At 56.7% G+C, this 17,529-nt stretch overlaps 1 protein-coding gene across 1 annotated transcript; it reads right to left on the minus strand.

Annotated features, from left to right (window-relative positions):
• Positions 1-437: 437 nt before the first annotated feature.
• ITM2C (integral membrane protein 2C) lies at positions 438-14,327 on the minus strand. The gene is made up of 6 exons (XM_040228134.1): positions 14,049-14,327; positions 5,883-6,023; positions 3,838-4,026; positions 3,040-3,150; positions 2,231-2,381; positions 438-1,718 (listed from the first exon to the last, which is right to left on the minus strand). The coding sequence occupies exons 1-6, from the start codon at positions 14,172-14,174 to the stop codon at positions 1,627-1,629; spliced, it is 810 nt and encodes a 269-aa protein (XP_040084068.1). The 5' UTR covers positions 14,175-14,327; the 3' UTR covers positions 438-1,626.
• Positions 14,328-17,529: the final 3,202 nt, after the last annotated feature.

Below are 17,529 nucleotides of genomic sequence, written 5' to 3' on the forward strand. Positions count from 1 at the left end.
CTCATGCCAAACCTCAGTTCAGACCCAAGATGGTTACTAATTGCCCAGAAATTGTGGAGAACACACCACTGTTCTTGTGCTTAAGGACAAGCAATAATGATGTCATCTTCCGTGTGGAACTGAAAGGATGGTTTATAGGCACTTAAAAAGCAGCTTGACCTTGGGCAAGCTGCATAATCGCTGGGCTTTTTCCTCCTCCCTTGCCTGTAATAGGTGAATCCACCTGGTTTGGGGTGACGTGAGGACTCGAGGGAGGGAAGAAGGGGACACCTACGTGCCTTGGCTGACCCACAGAGCAGGGCCAGATGTCAAGGCCCAGGAGCTTCTCCTGCATGCCCACCTGCACCTCCCAAACCCCAGGGACACTCACCCGGTCTACAGGGTGGAGGTGCACCCCTCACCCACCACCACCACCACCCACCTCTCCCAAGCCAAAATCAGAAGTCAAAGATGTTTATTGTTCTACAGACACTTCTGAAAAGAGATCTAATTGAGAAAATATACAAAGCACTTCAAGAGTTTTTATCTCCAGAGAGCACCAAAGTCTGACTGGAGCCTCTTCAGGGCTCGGGCTCGGGCTGAGAACGGTTAGCATATCGAATGATCAGTAAAAACATGCAAAAGTGAGAAGGAAAAGGAAAGTAAACGCTGCATTCCCCCAAGCAGAGGGGGCCGGAATTCCAGAGAGGAGGCAGGGTTCCCAAGTACCAGCTGGCTCTCCCTCCCCTCCCCCCACCAGTGGTTTCCTACAAGAGCTCTACCCCAAGACAGCAGGGAGCCCCCCTCTCTCCCAAGGACTGAGCATCCCTGCTGGACAGGAGAAGATACCCCCACCCTGTTGCTCTGTGGCTGTGGCCGGTGGGGACCCCGTGTGTGCTCCTGGGGGCCAGTGCCCCCAGCCCTGGCTCTTTCCTTCTTTGGTTCCACCCAGAGATTGATTGTGCTTGACGGACTTATCTGAACCCCCCACTCCAAACTCCAGGCTCCCACAGGTGGGCTGAAGGCACTGACTGGAGTCCTGGGGACAGCCCCAGGACAGCCACCTTCCCTTGTGCTCTGGGCGGGGTGGGGCGGGGGTCCATCCTTGGGCATGTTCCCTCCATTCTCAGTTCAAGTCTGAGAGCTGCAAAGTAGGGGATGCGTGCAGAGCAAGCAAAAGGCCTTTTAGGCCCTTCCCAGCTGTGCAGATGCTCCTGAACCTCACTCCATACCCTCTCCCCCGACCCCATCCCTTCGCCAGAACCCCCACATGCCTGGTTCCTTCCGTCCCGTCCTCCCCCTTGGGCCACCAGTGCCGCTGTGGGCCAGGGCCCCAGGGACCTGACCTCAAGATGCTGGTCACAGAAACCATCTTGGGGCGTCCCCTCCCTCCCCCACACCCGAGAGGTCAGCAGAGGGGGAGGCCTTGAGAGGTCACAGCTCTGGTACAGGAGGCAGGCAGGGCTGGAGAGAAACAGGGAAGGAGACATCACATCTACGGAGAAGGCGTCCAAAGTACAAGCTAAGCAGGGTAGGAGGGCCAGAGAGTGGCCGGAAGAGAAGACGAAAGAGGGTGGGGGCGGGGCCTGGAGGGCGGGGGGGGGCCGGGGGGGGGGGGGGGGGCCGGGGGGGGGGGGGGGCGGGGCTTCACACCACACCGCAGATGATCGTCTCCACCACGAAGGTGTTCTCAAAGTGGCGGATGGAGTTGCAGTTCTTGACCCCTCGTTTGTTGATCCCTGGGAGAGAACAGATAAAGTCTAGTGAGACCTGTGTCCTAGCCTAGAACTGGCTGGGCCACGAAGGCCACCAGTCTCGGAGTCTGAGCAGGGTCTCAGGACCAGGGGCGGGGAGGCCCAGGAAATGACACCCATTTCACCCAGAAGCAGCATAGTAAAATGGCATGAGCGCAGTAGCCGGAGTCAGACCTCACAGCTCTGCCACCTTCCTGCTGTGTGATCTCAGGGCTGTTTGTTGACCTCTCTGTGCCCCCTTTCCTCATCTCTAAAAGGGGCAGCAAGAATAAAAGATGACAAGGATGACGATGATGATGACTCACACTGCCTTAGGAGGACAGAGAGTGTAAAGCAGTGCCTGGCATGCAGTAAGTGCCTAGTTAACATTAGCTGTCGTTACTGCTGCTGCAATCCCAGCTCTCTGACAGCTGGTCTCCAGCTCCGGGGCCAGGCTCAGCTGGGCCGCGGTTTGGAGCTCAGGGCAGGGGCCAAGGTGGGTGGAGATGGCCACTCACGCCTCCGGGTGGCCCGGCGCCGCAGGCGGTAGGTGTCCTTCCCGCTGCACAGGTGGTAGATGAAGGAGCCCAGGGCCTCCTTGTCGCTAACGTGCTCCGTGACCACCATTTCCTCCTGGATGATGTACGTCTGAGGGAGGTAGGTCCCCCTCTGCAAAGGGAGAGTGGCCCAGCACCAGGTCAGTACTCGGGCCCAACTCTCAGGGTCCCCAACTGCCCACAGACCTCCCCACACCAACATCCTTCTGCTCACTCGAGTCCCCTCAGCACCTGAAATGCCCGTCCAACATGCCCACCCCTCCATCCAGAGACTGCATGGCTCACCCTTCTGACGTCCCCGGGCACTTCCTGCATCTGCACTGCCAGTGAGTCGTGTGTGTGTGGGCATATGCGTGTGAGTGTGTGTGTGGGCATGTGTGCATGTGAGTGTGGGCGTGTGTGTGTGCTCACACACACATGAGTCTGCCCCCTCCACCCTAGGGGAAGTGCTCCTCCGAGGCAGGGCCCTGGTCTTCTCCCCGCACTGCTGTCAATAGGGCAACATGGGGCATGGCCGTGAATGCTAAGGAAGCTAGTCTCAGTTCTTAAGTGAGGGAGGCAGAAGTGGGGGGCTGGAAAGGCAGAAAGGAGAGGCATCGACTCTGTGTGAGGGAGAAGGGAGCTGGAGCCAGAGGGACTGACTAAGGGTGCTGGGACCAGCTGGCAGCAACATCCAGGCGCCCCTATCCCTGCTGGCCCCAGAAATCTCCCTTGTTTCATGGTGGCGGGGGGACGAGGGAGGGACAAGACGCTGCCGGGGTCCTGCTCACCTTCACATTCATGAGGAGCTCCCAGAAGTTGCGGGGGGGCAGTACGATGGTGGTGTTGAGCTCGATGACGTAGCACTTGTCCAGGGAGATGTCATGATAAGCGGTGAGACCCTGAGCAGAAAGAAAAGGCCACATCTGTGTCTGCAGGTGAGGGCTTGGCCCTGGCGGGCTGAGCCAGGTGTGAACCCACGTGCTCCCAGTGATGTACCCGGATTCCTCAATATCTGGGTGGGGCTCCCTTCTCCGGCTCTGCTTTCCTAGGCTGTGTCTATAGTAGCTTTCACTTACTAGATGAAAACACTATCAAATGCTTCGGTTGTGACAAGGATTCTTCTTGGGAGGTTACACAGCTGAGCTCTGAGAATCAGGGTAATGCCCCAACTATGATTCTCATCAAACCTGGGAGGTCCGGCCACCCCTGCGGACCTCCGAGACCCTTAGCGAGATGCTCCTCCCCACCCCCAAGTGCTGCATCTTGATAAGATGTCAACATGGAAAGAGCTCATTAAAAGGAACACTGGCCTCGCCCATGAGAGCCAGCGTCTGCAGCTGTCAGGTGGCCCAGGAGAAAATCAACCATGACGAGTTCACAGTCAGTGAAGACCGCAAGAACTACATGATAAAGGTGGGGTCTCTAAACCCCCGATGGACCTAAAGCATAGACGTCTGCGCCACGGTTTGTACTGCACCGGTATGTACTCCAAGTTTGTACAAAGGGTGTGGGCGTTCTCCTTTCACGTCTGTTGCTCCTCCGGATGCCCACTCGCCACCCCCGCCCCGGGCCCTGGCCGGCCTCACCCGCTGAAAGTCGTGGATGATGTCTGCAGGGTCGCCGCCCCCAAACTGGGGCACGGGCACGTTGATGCGCTCGTAGTTCTCCTCGAGGTAGATCTTCACGTCCTCCTCCAGCTCCATGCGAGTGTGGGCCGGGGAGGACAGGGAGTCTTCGTAGAGGACGCCGCAGTGGAAGAAGTTGTCTCTGGCCAGCTGAGCAAGGTGGGGAGCGGGGAGAGAGAGAGAGACAACCTGGTCACACAAGGCCCTCCGCGAGGCCCCTGCTGCCTGCCCAACCACTCCTGGCTCGGAAGGCCTGGGGAAGCGGGGAGGGCGGGGCTGGGACGCCCATCTCACAGATGCAGAAACTGAGAAACACGGGAGTCAGGGAGGGTGAGTCGGGTGTGCCAGTTCCTAGGAGGATGATTTCGCTGAGGCTCAGCTTCCTCATCTGTAAAACAAAGTGACCCCTTAGACCCCTTCTGCTTCCCAAGTCCATGAGTCTATGGCGGTGAAAGGGGATGGGCCAGTGGGAGGACAGATACGGGAGAAAGAGCCTGGGGTGGGGTCAGGGTGCCACCCTCCACTGCCACCAGGGGGTGCCGCCCACCTTCTTGCTGCCTCTGCAAGGGGCCCTGGAGACCTTGGAGGGCCAGGAAGGGGCAGGGACTGAGAGGCAGCCTTGTTATCAGATGCTGGTGGCAACCCCCCGCCTCCTGCCCCCCCCCAAGCTGTGTTCAACCTCACACAAGCCCCACCACCTCCTCGGACCTGGGCCTCCTGAGAAACCTTGACAAACACGGAGTCCCCCGTTTGAAGGGCCCGCTTATCATTCCATCAACAAGGGAAGGGAGGTGGCCGGGCGCGACCGAGGCCACGTGACTGACTGGGGGCCGCAGGGGGGCCCCCTCTAGCTCCTCCAGGTCATGACAGGCAGACGTCCCTTTCTGTTTCAGCTGCGCTCTCCCAGGAGGGTGAATCATCACACATGAATCATACAGTCCCAGGGGTCCTAGGGCGCAGGCGCGAGGCTGCTCTGAGGTTCCCCATGCCCTGAGAACGAGGCATGAGTTGGGGCTGCAACCAGAGGGGAAGTCCAGGACAGCAGCACAGCTGCAACAGGAAAAGGCCCCAGAAAGCGAAAACCAGGAACCAGGGGGATAGCAGGTCGTGGGGGAGGGGAGGATGCCAAACAAACGGGGAAGTGTGTGGGTGTGCCGGAGCTGAGGTTTCAAGGGGAAAGTCACCCAGCCTGCAAGCTCTTTAGTGAATTCCACCCTAGAGAAACTGGGTGACGAGGAAGTCAAAGCCCAGGGCTTGAGGGTGGGAAGGGTCATAAACGACTGGCAATTCCCAGCCTTTTGGTTACTGAGATTCCCCATGTTGTCATGTTTATGGTCATTCAGCAAACTTTCATTGAACTACCTTCCCTTCCGAGAACTTGAGGGCCCTGCCTCCCTCCCCAGGCCTGGGCAGATGACAAGGCTGCTGTGACCACGGCCAGGTCTCTGGCCCAGCTTTGTGCCCAGATAGCCTGGACGAGCAGATGACCAGGTGTGATCGTGGGCGGGGGCCACCCTAACAGGGGGCGGAGGTGACTCTGTAAGCCACCCTCCACCTTTCATGGGTTGTAGCTCGGATGACCAGGCACGGAATGGGAATTCCTTGAAGCACGACCTGCAGGGCACAGGCGGCCAGGCTCTGAGGGCCTGCAGAGTTCTAGTTTCTGCTGCACCCCGAGTTTTTTGGTGCTGATGCTCTGAGGTCACCATGGGAAGGGGCTGCCAGCCTCACAGCCCAGATGCTAATCCTGGCTCCCCCATCACGGACTGTACTTCTGGGAGAGCTATCAGCTTCAGATGTGTCCAAAGAGACAGGTAAGGCCACTCCTCCAGACCCCACGTCAGTCAGAGGATGGGACCCCAGTCCTGTCTCCTGAACCAAGACCAGGGAGGAGGAGGCTGCGAAATCTTCTAGGCTTGTGGGGCACTCCTCCCACCTGGGGGGTGGGGGTTCACTTCCTCCTCTAAAGGCCACTGTTTCTCCCCACCTTCTTCTGCCCACCTTACCTGAGCCAGGAAGAAGTATCTGTAGATGTAGACAGAGGCAAACACCAGGCCCATGAGCAGCACGACCATGCCCATCGACAGGTAGCACACGCCGCCCACGGAGCCCCCCTTCTTGTAGCGGTGGTAGGGGGGCCGCTCCTCCTGCGGACGGCAGTGCAGGGTCAGCCTCGTGGTGGTCCCATGTCCGCTGGGGATCCCTCCCGCACCACCATTTCCCAAAGTGAGGCCTCACCCTGCTGGCTGGCAAGGAGCCTGGGGGGCAGAGGCAGGGGAGGGCGATGCTCAGGACACACAGAGCATCATCTGGAAGGAAAGGAAGCATCCCCAGGGCCCCAGCTCTTCCCTCTAAAGAGAAACCAAGCCCCACCTGGAAGCCACATAAAATGACCCACAGGGACTCAGCAAGAGTATTTTGAAGCCCCTATGCCATTAGTCCCCTTCATTATACCAGCTATGACCACAGTAGAGTCTTTCAAACTGGGGATGGTGGGGGTGGGGGGAAGCACAGATGTGACCTTGATGACTATGCCTGGCCTCGGAACCTGTAGAAACCAGGGTGCACCAGGCAGGTTGGGAGCCGCTGCATCGGACCAAGGAGGTTCCCAGTAGCTCACTGGTGGGGACAGGGCTCCAGGAGGCCCCCAGGGTCTGGGCACGTGTGCTTGTCCCCTCTGGCCACCATGGGCAGAGAGCAGCCTGCTGGGCAGTGATGGAATAACCGGGCACTGGTGTGGAGCAGGCTGTCAGGAGCAGAGCCCACGGGGTGGAGTCTAGAGGCTTCTGGAAGCCAGGGCCCCTCTGCCGGGACGGAAACGTGGCTGTGGTGGCCAGGGCAGGAGATTCCTGGAAACACCCTCTTTGGGGAGCCAGGCCCTGGCTTGGGACAAGTAGTTACAGGGCTGCCAAGAAGTAAACCATCCTGACCCAACTCTGGTCCACACCCGTCTGGGCCAGCGGTTAGAGGTGGGTGTGTAACTCAGAAACCCTGCTCTCCCCAGAGCACTGGACTGAGTCTAGTGACTCGGGGCTCTTACCCAGCTGTGTGGCCTGGGCCATCGCTCATCTTTATCCACCCCTGCCCTAGCCCAGGCCTCATTCACCCTGGAGACCTCGCAAAGGCCCAGGCCTGGCTCTGCCTCCAGGGTCCACCATTCAATGCTGCCTCTATGGTGTTTGGATGCAGCTGGGTGAGGGTAGGGGCCCTGCCCTACCCCCAACCTCGGGGACCTAAGGCAGAGTTGGGGGTGCAGAGGGGAGGCCCACAGCCCAGACCCTCTCATTAACTGTCTGCTTAGCGCTCTGTGTGCTTCCACTCTTCACCCTGCACCCAAGGCTGGGAGTGTACACACAGTTCAGGTCGAAGTTGCCCAGGACAGGCCCTTGCTCTCAGTGCACACAGGGGGCTCAGCCTGGAAGGGGTGGGGTGCAGGCCTGCTGTGCTTGAGGCACAGGGGAGGGTGGGACCGGGGCCTCAGGGAGCAGAAGGGCATCTCCTGTGGGGCTGTGTGAAGCCTCCTGCCTGGGGCTCTCCCCTCTCCCCACTCCCTTCCTGCAGCAAAGTGAAAGTGAAGTCAGTCAGTCATGTCCGACTCTTTGCGACCCCATGGATTGTAGCCTACCAGGCTCCTTAGTCCATGGAATTTTCCAGGCAGTACTGGAGTGGGTTGCCATTTCTTTCTCCAGGGGAATCTTCCCGACCCAGGGATAGAACCCACATTGCAGGCATAGCAAATGCCTGAAAGACGCACCCCCATCTCTAGGCACACGTATCACCAGGCCAGTGACCCCCACCCCAACCCCTGCCTCCAGCACCTTGGGATGGAGACAAGAGGATGGAGAGGTACCCCTGTCCATCCCGCCCCCCCTCACAGGCTGGGCTATCTGCAGCCTGGGGCCTCTCCCCACCCTGGCCCTGCTGCGGGGTCCCTGTGATCTGAAGAAGCACCTGGTGAGACCACCCGTCTGGCTGGCCTCTCCCCAGCAAGCGGGGCTCCCTGGCAGCACTGACCACGGTCACTAGTGCACGTGGCCACTGCCCACAGGACAGCTGCCAGCAGTGGGCGGGAGGCTGCAAGGGCTTTCACTCTCCAATGGGCTTCCAGGATCAGCGCAAGACAGGGTGACCGATGGCCGAGCTCGGCCAGTGACTCACAGGCACAAGCCACCCAAGGGACCCACCATCTTAAGTGGGTCCTCAGGAAAGGTGGGTGACCCAAAAGATAGGCCAGGCGCCACACCCCCTGTGAATCCTGCCCTGGTGACACAACATCTGTATTCGGTGAGATGGGTGGGGCTGCAGAAGCCAGAGGTGCCCCCAGCAGGGGCCAAGTGCCCGTGTAGGGAGCCTCTGACCCTCCGACGGTCCTCCTATGAAATGTGAACAGACTCTTTCTGACAGGGTTTTGTCGGGATTAAAGGAGACACAGGCCCTAAAGCCCTTTGTAAAGGATCAAGTGTTAGATAAAAATAGCAGGTCTTCATCAGATAAACCATTCCTTTTTAGGGCCAGCACCGCAGCCAGCTGTCGAGGCTGCACTGGGGCCATGCTTTGCTCCAGAGAAGCAAAAGCAAGCCTGTGAGCATTGCTTTAAAAAAACAAACAAACCAGAAAACAACCCAACAACAACAAAAAAGTCAACGGTTATAAAGCAAGAGCCGGTGGCTGGGGGGGGGGCGTGTCCTGTCCATAATTGAAATTCAGGAACAAGGTGAGGCCTACCAGTTTTACAGCCAGCCTTTCAGCTCCTGGCTGGGGCAGGTGCCTGGGGGAGGGGCTGGGCAGGGCACGGAGGTGGGGAGAGAGGTTATGAAGGATGGCAAGGGAGGAGGGGCCCCAGAGGAAAGTGAGGCCAGGCTAGTGTGGCTGAGAAGGACAGTCTCCAGCTGGGACCCCTTGATGCCCCATGCCCATGTCTTCATATGTCTCTGTGGGGGTCCCTGTGAAGGCTTGGGACACTCTCCCCACCTTTCCTAGATGTGAAGTGGACAGTGGTTTCCGATCCTGCTTCCCACATGGCACAGTGGTAAAGAACCTGCCTGCCAGTGCAGGAGACACAAGAGATGCGGGTTTGATCCCTGGGTCGGAAGATCTCTTGGAGCAGGCAATGGCAACCCACTCCAGCATTCTTGCCTGGAGGATCCCACAGACAGAGGAGCCTGGCGGGCTGCAATCCATGCGGTCACAAAGAGTTGGACATGGCTGAGCACACACACATCCTGCCCCTACTAACAGTCCTGAGTGCACACCCATGGCTCACGCCCTGCTCCCCTCCCTACCCGACACCCCTCCGCCCTGGCATTCTGGGGGCCAACTCCCCAGGAGCATCGTGGCTGAGCAGCAGCGACTGGGGAGAGCAGACCCAGAGGCCGCTAGTGTCCCAGCTTCCAGACAGAGGCACCAGGAGGTAAAGCCCCACAGAGGTGGGCTGCCCTCCGAGGCCTCTGGGGAGCTTCGGCTGAAACCTAGGATCCTACCTGCTCAGTGCACCCAGGATGTCGGCTGAGGGGGCTCCTTCCTGAAGTCGCCACCCCCACCCCCAGCTGCTTCACCTGTCATGCTGGAGCCCCAGGAGAATGCCTGCCCTCATATGGAGCAGTTCCCCCCCAGCCAGGCATTTGGGGGGCTTCCAGAAAGCAGGAAAAGACAGTTTCCACGGCAGCTGGGCGTCCCAGCCAACAGGCCTCACTGTGCGCTTGTGTGGAGCATGTGGGCCACGTGTCTGGGACCCAGGAGGGGCCCAGGCCTCAGCCGGCCTGTCTCACAGAGCCTGCGGTAGTGTTCACTAAATGATTTGGCAAAGCCAGGCCCTCAAGAGTCTGGGGAACTCAGCCAACTGCAGCATTAATTCAGAAGACTTCCCCCTACCAACCCCCTGCCCCAGGGCTCATGGAGAGAGCTCCCAGCGACTTTCCCTCAGTAACAATGTTCAGAATAGCTGCAAGCAGATGAAACTCCAGTTGCAGGCTGCTCGGAGGAGGGTGGCAGGGGAGCCAGAAATGCACCCACTGTGGGCCCAGGCCGACGGCCATGGCCAGGGTCCCCACCCTCACCTCCCCAGCACCATTCCTTCTTCCTGAGCATCTTTCTTTCCCAGGCTGCAGACCACAGAGACGAGGCCACCAGTGAGAGAGACACTGTGTGTGTGGGTGAGGGAAACAGAAGCCTCGCAGGGGTAAGGGGGCTGGGCCTCCTCGCAGAGCTGTGCTCAGAAGTGCAGACATCAGCGGGGTGAATGCTGAGGACTAGTTGTGAACCCTCCATCAGTGAAACCCAGAGTGGCCCAGGGACCCACTGCTGCCCCAGGAAGGATGTGGGCCGGAGAGCACTCCTCACAGCCCTCTGCTCTGCTCATTTGCTCTCCTGTTCTGCTCCTGACAGGCAAGGGGAGACCCCAGAGAACAAAGGCCGAGGAAGATAGACACAGAGCCGGCAGAGCGCTCCTGGGGTACACGGTTCACGAGGCGCTGGCTGCACTCCCCTGGTCTCACCAGAAACATTTTTTCTTTCTGGTAAGAGAAACTCGTCCTCCGTGGCAATTTGCTGACAGCCTGGAAACACGCAAGAACCAACGGGCTGAGGGGAGCACGAAGAAGAGAGGGAAAGGAGAGAGAAAGCAGAAAAAAGTCACCGCGGCCCAAGCCCAGACACCAGAGCCCCTCAGCAAAGGCCCAGGGTCCGGGGGCAGGACCCCCAACCACGGAGGTCCTCTTAGCCCAGCCCATGGGGCCGGTGGGTGGGGAGGGAACCCTGCTTCACCCTCTGGGCTGCTAGGGGACCCTCCCCCACCCCCCCACCACTGCAGGAGACCCAGCTCCCTCCCGCCAAGGACCTAAGGCAGGGAGGTGGAAAGTGAAATCTGATCCCCAGGTATGAGGGCTGGGGGAGGGGGTGACATTAATCAAAGGCCAAAGCCAAGGAGAAAATCACAGCACTGAGATGACTGTATTGACCTCACTTCTCTCCTCTTGGAGGCCCCCAGCCCAATCGTTTGAGTCTGTACATGCCCACACCTGGCTCTGTGCGTGTGCGTGTGTGTAACACATGGGTGAGCAAAGACAGAGGCAGATGGTGAGGAGAGGGGAACTGGGCTGAGAGGCACAGGGCTGGCCGAGGGTGCTAAGGGGTGCTTCCCGTCCGTCCAGCCCACTTTCTGAGCTGGCTTCTGGCCAGCTGCCCATCAGTGCAGGCAACTCATTATCTCAGAGGCAAGCACCACGTGGGGAGGGTGGGCAGCTGGAGGCCCAGATGGGCCCCGGCCCCCATCCCTTCCCGGCCCCACCGAGGAGCTTCCTTCCAGCAGCAGGTCTGGGGACAAAATCCTCCTTGTTTCACTTTTCTGCAGAGAAGCAGAGGGAGGCCCACAGCGAGGATGCTACTACCCCTAGCCTGGCCCCAGGGGCCTGCACTCAGGTCGACATTTTACTGTGACAGCTTAGAGGGTGGCTTCATTGGGGAGAGGCACTCAGGAATGCCTCTGTTCATCAGTTGGTCCTTCCAAGGCTTTAAGTCTTATTTTTGATTCAGCTTAATGACCAGGGATGGTTCCAGGGTCACCCCCAGCCGGAAGAGACCTTCTAATAAGCTTTCCTCTGACAGCCCATGTAGTTCAGACAGTAAAACATCTGCCTGCAATGCGGGACACCAAGGTTAGATCCCTGGGTGGGGAAGATCCCCTGGAGAAGGGCATGGCAACCCACTCCACTATTCTTGCCTGGGAAATCCCATGGACAGAGCAGCCTGGTGGGCTAGAGTCCATGGGGCTGCAAAAAGTCAGACTGAACGAAGAACACTCGCTCTAATAGACTGAGCAACTAACACTTCCACATTCTGACAACCCATCAGCACGGGACCAACCCAAATGCCCTGTTTTGGTGAAGCAGTCCCTGCTCATGCTGTCCTGGGCTACTGTAAATGCTGGGCACCTCCTGAACTTACTGGTGAGGCGGGGGGGGGGGGGGCATGCAGGGGGAGGAGGTGGCCACGGCAGGCGGGCTTGCTCTACATCAGGCACTGGATGTGGGGGCAATGTGCCCACTGGCTGGTTACGGCCACAAGAGGTTCACAGAAGTGAACTCTCTTCCCAAGGCTCCAGTTCCATCAGGGGACTGGCAGGGCCAACATGCAATACCTGAAAGCCTCCCCTGACCCCTCAGGGTTGAGGAGCTGTGAAAGTTTATTAATAAGCAGATCTGATGTAAAGGTGCTGGGATATTAATCCTCCTCCTGGGGCCCAATGGCTCCCCCTTGCCAGTAAAGAGTGAGGGGACCCTGCCCAACTAACAAGGTTTGCCAGGGGTGGCAAGCAAACTCAGCAGGCTCGAGGCCACTGCAAACATCCCCCAGGGAAGAAGATGTTGATATTTCCATTTCATGCTGGGTGAGGGGGAAGACAGGACACTGGACTTGGGAGCCAGAAGCTGGATGTCAGATACTGCCGAGGCGATGCTGGCATCCGCCATCCCTCCCGACACCACGAGCAGGCTGCCACTGGAGAATGTGTGGCTCCTGCGAAATCCGGCAGACCTTCTGATGGAGTTTGAATTGCATCCTCCCACTGTCTGGCTGGTCCTCCCTCCTGCCTGAGTCTTGTAGCTCTGGGCGTCAGGGTCGTTTTCCAGGCCTCAGCTGGGTACCTGGCTCTGGGAGAAGCAGCTGGGAGAAGAAAGGGGTGAACGTTCTGCACTCTGTGGGCAGAGGGGGAGGAAGGAGGTTTAAGGAGCCTCTTGCAAACTTTAAAAGCTGCAGGCCAGGCCTTCAAATAGGAAATGTCCCCTTCCCATCCAAGCATCACAAGAAGACCGGAGGTGCTCTGATCCGGGCTGCAGAGCAAACCCCCCAACCCAGCCCGGGTGTTACTGATGCTGCAGTGACCACGCCAGGGCAGGGGAGCTCGCCAAGGCTCTTCCTGGAATTCGGCACTCAGGGAATCTTCACTTGGGTGTGTGACACCCACCTCTGACCACCCTCTCCTGTGTCCCCTTCTCCCAGGGCACAGGTCATTCTGCAGCACCCGGCTTTCCATACCCCAGCAAGGTTTAGTTGTAGCCATCAATTTGGGGAGGGGCCTTGGCGCTGAGGAAGACATCCCAGTAGCCAGCAACGGGACGGGGACGGGCGGCGTAGACACCTTTGCCGGGGCCACTCCAGAGCCCGACTGAACCAAGCTCTCCCTCCCCTCCTCGCCCGCCACGCGTCCGGCCCCTCTGGGCCCTCCCCTGGTCGGACTCCTCGCAGCTCAGACAGTTTTCCACCGGCGGAAATGCCTCCTCTACCCCAGGCCGGAGGGAAAGGGGAGGAGGGGAGCTGGCGGAGGCGGGGTGCACCGAGGTCCGCCCCCACAAAGCGCAGCCTCCTGGATAGAAGGCACCGGGGCACCGCGGGCTGGACGGGGTAGCCCAGAGGTCCAGGGAGGCGGGAGAGGAAGGAAGAGGAGGGCAGGGAGGCCCAGGCGGCCTGGGGTAGGGTGGGATCAGGGCATCCAACCTCGCAACCCCGAATCTCGAATCCCGGACGTGCAGCCAGGAGAGTTCTGGTTTATTTTCATTTCATGTCTCATCACTTTCCGATCCACTAATTCAGGTGCGGACTAAGCACATCCCTAGCCCCCCTCCCCCCCAAGCAGTCTCCCGTTTGGGACGAAATCCACAGTCCCTCCCCCTTCGTTGGCACCAGACCCCTCATCTCCTTTATTCCCCACCAATCACAACCCACCACCCTACTTTGGGGAAAACAATGTTCAACTCTCCTCCCATCCCCCACCTGGGACTCGACCCGCGGCCCCTCCTCCCTGATTGGAACCAGACGCCTATACCACCCCCCACCAACATTCCTCGAACTTCTTCGGACCAGCCCCCTCCCCTCTTTGGGGACCAGGCGCCTAGGGCCCCCCTCCACTTTTAGAAGAGACCTGGAGCTCTTCCCCACCTGGGACAGTGACCGGATCCCCTCCGATTCTTCAGACTTAACGCTTTCGGCTGCAGCTGAAAGTCGGGTCCCAAGCCCCCTCCCCACTTCCGGATGGGAAGATCCATCCCGGACTCCCAGCAACCCCCCAGCTCCACTCTAGACCCCGGGGTCCCGATGCGCCTCGGGCAGTCGCCGGAGGCGGCCGGGCGAGCTTCGGTTCCCCGCAACCCCGGCCGCCGGAGATCCCCGGCCCTTCTCACCCGAGCCGGCGTCAGCAGGATCTCAGCGGCCGGGGCGGGCGCTGGGGCCGAGGCCGAGGCCGAAGCCTTGTCGGCCTTGTCGCCCTTGATGCCGGCCACCGCCGGCTGGAAGCTTATCTTCACCATGGCTGCGCCGGCCCGAGCGTCCGCCCTGTAGCCTCCGCCCGAGCAAAAGCCACTCGGTGCAGCCTCTCTCGGTAGCAAAACCGCTCGGCTCTCCGCAGGCACCGGAAGTTTGGATCTCTTTCGGGTCCTTTTCTCTAACCCCACCCCCAGCCCTCTCCGCCCCCCGCCCGCCCCCACCCCGCCGAGGGAGGGCCTTGGCGCCAGCCGCGCCTGCGCCCCCCTTCCCGCGGTCGGGGCTCGCAGTGACCCCTGCCGGGCGCGCTGCTCCAACCTGGGAACGTCTGAGGTTCCCGCAACCACTCACTCACTTAGTCCGTCCATCCATCCATCCATCCGCCGCCGCCTTATCCCTTCCAGCTGCTTCTCCAAGACCAGCATCCTCAGAATACAGTCTTTGTTGAATCCGTGTTTGCCGGGCAAAGATATCTTCTAGACAAGTTTCCCACCCCCTTTACCCCACTTCCTATCCTCTTCTTCGGAAATGCTGGAGCCCCTGGTGTACCTATTCCCACCGCTCCCTCCTCCCACTTCCTCTTCCCACGTGTCCTGGGCCCTGAGAGGAGGTGCCAGGTGCCTAACTGTTTGCCTTCGTCCTGCCTCTTGCACCCATCTACACCTCCTTCATTCTCCATCAGTCTTTTCCCTTCATCCTTAGTCCCGGCAGAATCTTCCTGACGGCCCCTGGGGGTGAATGCGAAGGACCAGGCGAGTAGAGAAATGAAGACAGCCCCTGTTCTTTAACTCTCTTGGTTACCTGCAGTAAGGGTCCTGTGGGCCATTTCTCAACCACCCAGGGGGATTCTGGCAAGTGTGACGGAAAGATCCGCAGGACAGGGTATCTAGAGCCTCGTTCCTCATCTTGGGATGGCTTTGGGACGCTCACCACGCCCTCCTCCGTGACTCCTCCCACTCTCCCGTGGACCCTGCGGAGCAGCCAGAATTGGCCCCAGGGGAAGGTGTCCTGGAATCAACCCCTGCAACAGTTCATTTAGAAACTAAAATTCCAAATGTGAATTTTTACATGTTTTACCTCTTTCTCCAAATTGAACCGTTGTGTGCTGTTCTTAAAATTGATCTGGTTTATTACAGTGTAAAGCACTGGTCGTTTACAGCTTACCATCATAATTAAGCCCTAGAAGGTCAGTGGACCACTGCTGGAAATACAGTAGTCTCAGAAAAGTGTCTACCACCGCCCTCAGAGTTCTATCAGCTCCCCAGAGCTTACCCATTGTGTAACTGAAAGTTTGTACCTTTTGACCAACCTCTCCCTATTTCTCCCATCCCCAGCCTGTGGTAACTACCATGCTGTCTCTGGTTCCATGAGCTAAACTGTTTTAGGTTCCACATATAAATAAGATCACAGGTAGTGTTTGTCTTTCTCTGTCTGGTTTATTTCACTTACGCGTAACATCCTCCAGGGTCATCCATGTTGTCGCAAGTGGCAGGATTTTCTTAATTTTTATGGCTGAATAATATTCCATTTTATAGATATACCACATTTCTTTTTATCCATTCATCCATCAATGGACATTTAGGTTGTATCCATGTCTTGGCTCTTGGGACTAATGCTGCAGTGGACATGAGAATGCAGATATCTTTTCAAGATACTGATCTCATTCCCTTTGGCTGCATACCCAGTAGTGGAATTGCCAGAGCACGTGGCAATTCTATTTTTAATTTTTTGAGGCACCTCCATACAGTTTTCCATGATGGCTATACCTGCTAAGTATATTAAGTATATTGAGGAGAGAGTTCTGCTAAAAAAAAAAATCAATAGAAGGATACAAATCTCTAGGAAATCTAATTAATAAATAAGAGAGAAAATATCAAATAAATTTCTATATCTTATAGAAAGAAGATGTAACTATAGATAAGGTGGATATTACAAATTATAATGTCTTTTATATATAATTATATCTAATAAATATAAATATCCTGAAGGGATGATTTTATAGAAAAGTATTTTTTGGCCAAAATGGAGCCAAGAAGTAGTAGAAAATCTTAATGCCCTAATCAAGGAAACTACTGGAAAAAGTTCTCAAACAATTATCTCAAAAAATAGTTCTGAGCAGCCAGACCAATTAACTGGATAATGATTCTTTCCAACTAAAGCAACAGTTAATTCCACTGATGCTCTGATGAATTTTAGGCATAGATGATATATTCTGATAGAAAAATCTGACAAATAAAAGAGAAAAACAATTTTAGTTATGAATAGAGATACAAAAATTCAACAGTAATTATAAGAAAAGCAAAGTGCCATCAAGTAGACTCCTAAGAATAAAGACACAGATTTTGTGTTTGAAAATCTGTCTGGGGAGAAATGGCTTTGTAAAATAATGCTTAAGAGTAATAGTTATTCAAACTTGAAAAGCAGAGAAAAGCATAAAGAAAACAGAACAAGTATTATGACAAAACCCACAATAACCATTGTTAATGTGCTGTTATTTTCTCTTCAATATTTTTTACTCTGTGTGTGTGTGTTTTATAAAACTGGAACCACATATTGTGTCTGTATTTGTGTTCTCAGCTGATGGTAATTTTGACCCTCAGGGAACACTTAGTAATGTTTGGTAACATTTTCGGTTGTCACAATGCGGAAGAGGAGGGGGGCAGAGTAGGTGATCCCGGCCTCTAGTGGGTATAGAGACCAGAGATGCAGCTGAACATGTTTTAATGCACAAGACAAAGAATCAGTCTGTGTAAAATATCAATAGTGCCAAGGTTGAGAAACCCTGATTAATATCCTGTCTTTTTTCTTAAGATAATTTCCATATTTTCTCATGGGATAGGCAGAAATCTCCCCCTTCCCTGTCCCTGCAGCCCATGTCTTAGTTTCTGGACCCTGTGAATTTGTTACCTTGAATGGTGAAAGGAACTTTGCAGACGTAATTAAGGTTGCATGCGTGCTAAGTCACTTCAGTCCTGTCCGACTCTTTGTGACCCTGTGGACTGTAGCCTGCCAGGCTCCTCTGTCCGTGGGATTCTCCAGGCAAGAATACTGGAGTGGGTTGCCTTCTCCCGGGGGTCTTCCCGACCCAGGGATGGAACCTGCGTCTCCTATGTCTCCTGCATTTGCAGACAGGTTCTTTACCACGAGTGCCCCGCCTCCCCATTTAAGGTTATGAGCCTTAAAATAGGGAGATGATCATGGATTATCTGTGTGAGCCCAAGCTAATCACAGAGGCTCTTAAAAGCAGAGAACTTTCTCTGGCTAGAGAGAGAAGGATGTAGCAGAAGGAGAATGGAGAGAGATTTGAACTCTGATTGGATATAGTGCTGCTGGTTTGAAGATGAGGCGGGAGGGAAGAGAGAGGTTGTTGCCAGGTAGGCAGCTGCCCTTAAATAAAGGAGG

This window comes from Oryx dammah, unplaced genomic scaffold (assembly GCF_014754425.2).
Source record: "Oryx dammah isolate SB20612 unplaced genomic scaffold, SCBI_Odam_1.1 HiC_scaffold_27, whole genome shotgun sequence".
Classification (NCBI taxonomy): Eukaryota; Metazoa; Chordata; class Mammalia; order Artiodactyla; family Bovidae; genus Oryx; species Oryx dammah.

What these genes read in the sequence shown, in the direction of transcription:
- ITM2C (XM_040228134.1), bottom strand. Translation starts at nt 14,174, where the DNA reads ATGGTGAAGATAAGCTTCCAGCCGGCGGTGGCCGGCATCAAGGGCGAC. An exon ending in TCCTGCTGACGCCGGCTCGG is followed by an intron (nt 6,024 to 14,048) that starts GTGAGAAGGGCC and finishes TGCCGTCCGCAG; the next exon opens with GAGGAGCGGCCCCCCTACCA. An exon ending in GCGCCGGGCCACCCGGAGGC is followed by an intron (nt 1,719 to 2,230) that starts GTGAGTGGCCAT and finishes GTTCTCTCCCAG; the next exon opens with GGATCAACAAACGAGGGGTC.